Source organism: Aegilops tauschii, chromosome 6 (assembly GCF_002575655.3).
Source record: "Aegilops tauschii subsp. strangulata cultivar AL8/78 chromosome 6, Aet v6.0, whole genome shotgun sequence".
NCBI lineage: Eukaryota > Viridiplantae > Streptophyta > Magnoliopsida > Poales > Poaceae > Aegilops > Aegilops tauschii.
In genome coordinates, this window is record NC_053040.3 from 103,134,817 (window position 1) to 103,143,330 (window position 8,514).

Below are 8,514 nucleotides of genomic sequence, written 5' to 3' on the forward strand. Positions count from 1 at the left end.
TGGACGGAGCAATCTCAGGCGGTGGCGGAGCGGCGGTATTAGAGGGTGATGGAGTGGCGAAAGGGAAGACCGTCTCGTGAAAGTAGACATGGCGAGAGGTAATGACACGACGCGAAATGGGGTCGAAACAACAGTATCCATGGTGGTCGGGTGGATATTCAAGGAACAAACACGCGAGCGACCGATGATCGAGTTTGTGTTTAGCCGTGGAAGTGAGATTGGGCTAGCACAAGCACCCAAAGACTCGGAGTAAGGAGTAGTCAGGAGCAACCCCGAGGAGAAGTTCGTGCGGGGTGCAAGGTGTGGTAGCATGACATGGCCGGCGGTTGATTAAGTACGTGGCAGTGCTTAGGGCTTCAGCCCAGAACCGAGCAGGCATGGACGCATGGAACAAAAGAGCGCGAATGCTATCGTTGAGTGTACGCAAGATGCGCTCTGCCTTTCCGTTTTGCTGGCTTGTGTAAGGGCAGGATAGGCGTAGGTGTGTGCCATGACGAGCTAGGAGAGAACGAACAGCAGCACTATCAAACTCACGTCCATTATCTGTCTGAAGAGAGAAAACAGGAAGCTGGAACTGCGTCTTCACATAGGCATAGAAGTCTAATAGAACCGGAAGCACATCAGATTTTCGCCTGAGTGGGAAGGTCCAGACGTAATGGGTATAATCATCTAGCACAACCAAATAGAATTCATAACCAGATATGCTTACAATCGGAGATGTCCATACATCAAGGTGCAAAACATGGAAAGGAAACATGCTACTACTGGAAGAACGACTAAAAGGTAGACGGGCATGTTTGCCCAAACGACAAGCATGGCACAAGTGAGGCGCGGACTTGCTGAACCCAACAGAGAGGTGGTCGGCGATGGAACGAAGCGAGGCATGTCCAAGACGCTGGTGCCACAGGTTGGAGTCGGCGAGGCCGGCAAAGGCATGACGAGGAGCAAGCAAGGGACGCCAAACGGGATAGAGATCACCATCTAAGTCACATCGGAGAATCACCTCCTTGGTTCGAAGATCCTTGACAGAGAAACCAAACTTGTCAAACTCGACAGAGATAGGGTTATCGCGACAAATTTGACGAACAGAAAGCGGGTCCGTGATGAGAGAAGGTGAGACGAGGACATTACGTAGTTGGACAGGAGAGGTACCCTTGATGAGAGCACCGTCGCCGATGTGGGTGATGGGGAGGTGAGCGCCGCTACCCACAATGATTTGAGAAGGCGAATGAAAGGGGCGAAGAGAGTGAAGATTACCAGGGTTTGAAGACATGTGGGCGGAGGCGCCGGAATCGAGGTACCACTCGCTGGAAGTGCCTGATGAAGACGGCCCCGCGGAGGCGCTGTGGAGCGCTGCCTGCAGCGACTGCATGTCCCACGCTGGTGGTGGCGCGGTGGACGAACTGGCGCCTGGAGACCCGTAGGAGGGAGGCGGGCCGTAGACAGGCGGAGGCCCGCCGGGAGCGCCATAGCCAGGAGGCGCGCCACCCGGAGCGCCATAGCCAGCAGGTGAGCCACCCGGAGCGCCGTAGGGAGCGGCGAACATCGCCTGTTGATGCGGCGTGCCCGGCCGGGGTCCGAGGACACCGGTGCCTGGGGCGCGCCACTGCATCGGCCAGGCTTGGACGAGGCCCGTCCAGGAGTTGGCACCCAGCGCCGGAGCAGGGCAGACGGGCGCGCGAGGCGCCGGTGCAGCTGGTGAAGCAGGAGCGGCGCCGTTGCCATGGCCGCGGCGGCGACCACGCCCGCGTCCGTGCGCGCTGTTGTCATTGCCGGGAGGTGGGTGAGCTAGAGACGGAGCTGGGGCCGGCGAAGAAGGAGAGCCACGACCAGCCCAGAGGGCGTGGGCAGACTACAGACGAGCGGTCTGTGCAGCGCGGTGTTCCTCTAAGAGAAGGAACGAGCGCACCTGGAGAAACGAGGGCAGCGGGTCCTGGGAGGTGATATGGGGGATCACGGAGTGATACTGGCGGTTAAGACCGCGGAGGAGATGGAAAACCTGACAAGGATCCGTCACCGGCTGGCCGAGGTCGCAGAGCTGATCAGCGAAGCTCTTGAGCCGGGTGCAGTATTGCATCACGGTCAGGTCCCCCTGGACGACGGCGTGATACTCGGCGTCAATGTACACGGCGCGCGCCAGCTGATTGTTGCGGAAGATGTCGTCGAGGGCGCGCCACACGGCCAAGGCGGTGTCCTCGGGCTGCATGAGCGCCTCCTGGAGCTCCGGCGAGATCGTGGAGTACAGCCACTGGACAACGGTGTGGTCCGCCATCTGCCACTCAGGATCTCGGGAGCGAGGGACCGAGCCCGAACATGCCGAGCACCGTACCAAAGTGGCGCCTCCACTAAGAGTAGTTGCCGGCGAGAAGATCCAGGGCGACAGGAACGTGGCGGCGAATATCGATGGTTTGGAGGATGGCGGAGGAAACCGACGGGGGAGGTGGAAGGATAGGTGGGGCGACGGGCTGGGCGACGGGAGCAGGCTGCTGAAGTGGTTCGGCGTTGAGGACGCCAGCGGCCGCATCGAGAACACCGGCGGCGCCGTCGACAGAGGAGCGAGGAGAGAGGACAGGGTTGTCATCCATGGTGGAAGCGGAAGCGGGATCGGGAGCCTGCGAGAAGGGATTGAGCAGGTCCGAGGCGTCTGATACCATGTTGCGAGGGAGGAAAAGAATGGGATTCAACACACTTGGATTATGCTCGAGGCTGCAGAGTTATACAGGGCGCTGGCCGCAGCCGAGCGGGATCGTGGGTGTGCCACTACCGAGCGACGTGCAACACTACTCAACAAAACTGCTGCACGGTCAAAGCTACCTAAGCCGTATACAACACAAGAATACAGACTCCATAACTACCTTGGCTAACAAAAAACATCAGCAGGAGCAACTCATCTTGCAGTCTCCTAGTTAAATTCATACTCCCTCCTGTCCTTTTTACTCCGCATATTAGATTTGTGTCAAGTCAAACTTTGCAAAGTTTGATTAAATTTATATTAAAAAATATCAATATCTACAATACAAAATATATATACTATGAAACTACATTTTGTAATGAATCTAACAACGTAGATTTAGCATTGTGAATGAATGTTAATACTTTTGTCTACAAGTTTGGTCAGAGTAGAGATACTTAGATTTTGGAGAAACTTATATATATGTGGACTAAAAAAGACCGGTGAGAGTACATAACATCAAAGGTATGTGTCTAATCCTGTGGAATTACCTGAAAAAAAGAAGTAAACGTTGCGTCATGTAAGTAGCTCATAATTATGCGCATTAGCTAAACCTGAACCTCATCTAGAAGGCATTGATGGACCCACAAAATCAACAACACTGCAAGTCCACTGCAAATTTTTTTTATTGAAAGTTTTGACATAACATTTTATCAATAGGATTCAACACTGCCTACAATGAGCACAAATCCGAGGCCGAGCTCGTGGTGGCCCCCGCAATCCCCTTGCCAAGGCTAGCGCCGTCGGAAGGGGAACCAGAGCCCCGAGCTTCGGACGCTGCTGGATGTCGAGTGAGCTGTACCGCCGAAGCTAACGGGCGCTGGACACCGTCAAGTAGGCATGGCATGGAGCGGCGGGTGTCCTCGATCTGACCACAGCTCGAGGGCGACCGCGGGGGCAATTCTTCAAGTACACTAACTGCATACCGAAAAAGGCTTGCGCCCCACTATATTAATATAGCAACCACCCGATATAGCCAGAAGTGCGATGCTGGGGCAAACAGCACAATCATGCCCAAAAGAAAAACAAGAGAAAAGCAAGAGAAAGAAATGCCGGCAGCACCGGATGAACGAAAGGTGAGGCATCCCGGAACCGCTGCGCCCACCGGAAACATCCACCACGCTCCAATGCCATCGAGTCGCCGCGAACCAAGCAACACCTTCAAGAAGGACTGCGACGACGACGACGCTGGTGCCCGGACGAATCCTAGGATTTCTCCCGGTACACGGAGGGAAGCGGGCGAGAGGTACTCCCGACGCCCTTCAAGAAGGTTGATGGCGCCCGCAGGCGTCACCGCATCGGTGCCGGGCGGACCCGAGAGGGATTTCGCCCTACCCCTCATACCCACAACCCAGGACCAACCGGCGGCTCCACCACGCCAACCGCCCACCAACCTGCGCCACCACAGTCACGAGGACACCACCGTCGTCTCTCCACCGCAGACGCTGCGAGGCCGGCCGAACCAAACGAGACCACCACCGATAGGGGCCAGGAGCACCACAGCCACGTGGGAGGGGACAACCTCCACTGGCACAAGCCGTAGCAGACCGGACGCAGGCGCGGGAGCACGCCGGACTCCCTGCCCAGCCGGGCCCAGATTGGGCCCGTTAAGCTCCTGCTGCCGCGCTGCAGCCGACGCAGCGCAGAGCCGCCGATCCCAACGACCGCATCCTGCCAGCCCAGCCGGAGGAGACCCGCCGAAGGCCAGACCAACCCGCCCTGACCCAGATCAGGCCCAAAAGGGCCCAGATCTGGGCCTGCAGGGCTCCGTCGGCCAACCCCCGCCGCCAAAGGGCCGCGCCGCCGCCGAATCTGCGCCCGATCTACACCGGAGCACCGCCCGCCGAGGCGCACCGTCGCCGGAAACCGCCGCCCGAGCTGGGGAACCGTGAGGGGGAGAGGAAGAGGGCCGCCACCGCCGGCCTCGGCACGGCGCCACGCGGGCAACGCCCGGCCACGCCAGCCGGCGGCAGCGGCGGGAGGAGGGGTGGGAGGTGGGGGCTGGGCGGCGAGGGGAGGGAGGGCCGCCCCGGTCGCCCCGCTTGGGGGGGCGCGCGGGGGGGGGGGGGGGGTACGGGAAGAGGATATCAGAGGAATCACACTAACTGCATAAGCGCAGACCTTTGCGAAAAAGGCACAAATTAGAATAAAGTTCAGAAGGGTGTAAATTGATAAAATGTACTATCAAAGTTCGAGTGCGGATGAAAGGATTTTGCTCGAGTGCAATATTAGTGTTCTGTAGCAGTGCCATGAGGGGCAAGTTCGTGAAACTGAAAGAGTTTTCAATACATTACAGTTCTCAAACTACTAAGAAATAGTAATACGTGTGATGTTATGGCCTCCCATTAGTGATTTCTAGCAGTGCCATGAGCGGCGAGTTCGTGAAACTGAAAGAGTTGCCAACACATTTATACAGTTCTCAAACGACAAAGAAATAGTAATACTACGTGTGATGTTAATATGTTACGGCCTCCCAAGCCTGTTTCTAATTTCAGCAAGTATTGAGGGGGATCTCGTCATCAACTCCAAGAAACCATCCGTGAGCGCGACCTTCTTGAAATTCCCATCCGCCGCCACGAAGTTGATGCACTCTGTCTTCAGCTCCGGGCAGTTGTACGTGTCGGCACAGTCCAACACGGCGGCGACCGTGTCCACCGACACGTTGTCCAGCAGCCTCCGGGCGCACAGAAGCTTCAGCCGGTTCAGGGCGTACCGGTCCGCCGCGGCAAGAAGGGACCGGAGCGCCTCGTCCTCGCCGGGGTCGCCTCCAAGACCGGCGGGAAGGTCGTCCGTGTATATGAAGCGGAGCATCGCCATGAACGTCTCGGGGTCCATGTCGCGCACCGTGACGGGCGACGACGGCGAGGTGGCCTCCAGCATCGGGCCGCTGAACATCGCCTTGAAGACCCGCGAGCGGGCGGCGAGAACAGAACGGTGGGCGCGCAGCGGCGCCGCCTGGTCGTCGCCCACGACGAACGACACGTCCGTCAGTGCGGCGGAGTCCAGCAGGCCGCCGAGATCATCTCCTATGTCCGACGGCGGCACGGCTATCCCCTTTTTCATTGGGAGGCGCTTGCCGTCGTCGACAACCAAGACCGAGCACCTGACCGTGACGCGCCCATTGCTCCTCGCGTCGTAGTTGTGGAGATCTCTCTGGTGGACGAACTGATCGAACCCCCAGAAGTCATTATCGCGGTGGTCGTCCTCAGGTGAGTTACTGAAGCCGAAGACATGCACGGCCCGCCTGTGCCACAAGAAGCGTGACGCCCCCGCCGCCAGCTGGTCGTTGCCCGTAATGGCGGCGTCGAAGATGGCCGTGACGTTCTTGGCTTCGTCCATGAGCTCGAGGAACACGGACACGAAGCTTCCGACGTCGTTCGGGTAGCAGGCTATCCGCCATTCGTACCCTCCGGCGGAGAAGATGTCGGAGTGGAAAACGTGGTCGCATGGGTACTGATCGATCGACAAGTAGTTGAGCTCGAACTCCGCGGCACCGGTGGAATCCGACATTGCCGGACGATTGATCGATTATACGTACAAAGCTATCTGCTACTACTGTTTTGTAGACAGAATCGTGGGCTCCGTGCGTTAGGGTTTGGGTGTTAGAATTGACCACAATTATGTTAGCTTGTCCGGCACGACTCGTAAAAATCACCGATTCGTAGCGGTACTAGTTAGCTTCTGGTAAATTGACATAGCTCTGTTTTTGTTTGTTGTTTTTCTTTTTTCGCTGTTTTCCTTTTTTTAGCGCTGCTGTACATCGTGTTTATTGCCAGCACTAAGCAACTCCAATGGGGCGACCCATTTCGTCCGCGGCCGTCCGTTTCGGTCGGCGCGGACTAAAAAGCCGGCCCAACGCGCCGACCCAAACGGACACGCGTCCGCTTTCGTCCGCCTGCCTATCCATTTCCGGCTCATTTTTTAGCCTGATTTGCGTCGGCGCGGACACAAGCCGGACGCGCGCGCTCGCCCTCTTTCCTCACCGGGCCCTCTAGTCGTGGCACAGTGGATTCACACCCTCGCCCGCCTGTTAGGTCGCCGACGTCGCCAGCCATTTTTTCAGTACATAGATAGTTTTAGCGTACACAGATAAAAAAAAAGACCACTAGTCGTCGCTTTCTCACTCCGACTCGGTAATGTCCTCCTCCGACGTTTGAAGGTAGGCGTCAGCAAGCTGCTCGTCTTCAAAGTCCCAACCCGACGTTTCTCGTAGCTTCAGTTTCAATTGAGCTGCCTGCTTCCGCGGACGCTTGTCCTCCAGATAGGCGGCTCGCTCCCTCCTCCTCGCGTCCCTCTCCGATCTCAATTGCTTGTAGAACTGGCGCTCGTCGATGATGTCCTGCGGGTAGCCTCCGCGCCACACCACCAAGGCTTCCACGTCCTTCTCTGCGATGGCGAGGCGACGCTGCCGCCTTCGGTGGACACGACGATCCTCGTCGGTGAAAAGCCACGGGAGAGGCGCCAGATCCCGTGCCCGCTGGCTCGACACGTTGGGAAAATTCATATCCCGACGAGGCCTCAGGAGGCGCCACGCCGCCGCGTCGTGCGCGCGGGCCACCTCCTCTGCGGCGTCGAAGGTGCCGAGGACGAGACGTTTCTCGCGAAACCAGATCTCGGCGGAGAAGGCGCCGGAGCGGCGCTCGCGGACTCCGCGAAAATCCGAAGCGCCCAGGCGGCGGATCGACATGGTGGCGCAGAGGCGGCGAGAGTGGGCGGCCGACAGAGTGTGGAAGGAGCGTCTTCTTTATAGCGAGCGCCGGCCGCGGCGCGGGAAAGCCCGCGCGCTGGAGCGCCAAAACCAGCGCGCGCTAGGCCGCTTTCCCCCGCGCGAGCGAACCTTTCCCGCGCGCTGGAGCGCCAAAACCAGGGCGACGACATGATGTTAAACGCGCGCGGTCATGAAATGGGTCGGCCCGTTGGGCATACTGCCAACCCAAAACTAAAAGAGGGCGCACGGCGGGCGGGCGGCCGACCCAAACGGACAAAAAGCGGACAAAAAGCCGTCCGTTTGGGTCGGCCCGTTGGAGTTGCTCGAAGGGCATAGCGCACCTCCCACCCTCGCACCCCCCTTAGACTGGCGTACTGGCGTAGCTAATGTGATCTATTATTTATTTTTGCCTTTTTTTCTTTTTCCCTTTTTCTCTTACCGTTTTTGTTTTTCTTCTTGTTTTCTTTTATTTTTTTTTTATTTTTTTCTATACTTTTATGTATTATAAAATTTGTTCTAACAGATGCTGAATTTTTTTAAATACACACCGAACATCTTTTCATATACGGTGAATACTGTTTTTTAAATACACACGGAAGAATTTCATAAATATATGAACATTTTTTTTCAAATACACATGAACACATATTTAATATATCATGAACTTTTCTAATATGCATTGAACTTTTCTTCTATGCACAGTAAACTTTTTTAATATGTATGGTGAACCTTTTACGAGTACACACTTCATAATTTTAAATAGCGTTCGACTACACATTTTGTTGTTCCTTTTTGCGTGGCCAATTATTTTCTTTTTTCTTTAATTAATCCGGGAGTAGTGGCGGATCTAAGATCATAAAACTAGGGTCTAGTGTAGTGGTGTGACTCTTTTTTGCATTAGTTGCGCATCACAAGACACATAAAAAATGACACCGCCAAATCTGGGCCTTTTGGGGGGAAAAGTCTACTAAAAAGGTAGCTTTTAAAGAAAACCCATGGTAAAAAAGAAAAAAGAGCTCAGTCGCATGTCAACGATGGACTTACAACTGGGACAATAAAAAGAGTCAGCCCGGTC

The 8,514-nt window shown here is 56.1% G+C and overlaps 2 protein-coding genes across 2 annotated transcripts; both read right to left on the minus strand.

The window, feature by feature from the left end:
• Positions 1-5,194: 5,194 nt before the first annotated feature.
• Positions 5,195-6,241, minus strand: LOC109747229 (BTB/POZ and MATH domain-containing protein 1-like). Its single transcript, XM_020306319.1, has one exon. It carries the CDS (start codon positions 6,239-6,241, stop codon positions 5,195-5,197), a length of 1,047 nt encoding a protein of 348 aa, XP_020161908.1.
• Positions 6,242-6,851: 610 nt separating this feature from the next.
• On the minus strand, positions 6,852-7,418 carry LOC109747228 (uncharacterized). Its single transcript, XM_020306318.1, has one exon. It carries the CDS (start codon positions 7,416-7,418, stop codon positions 6,852-6,854), a length of 567 nt encoding a protein of 188 aa, XP_020161907.1.
• Positions 7,419-8,514: the final 1,096 nt, after the last annotated feature.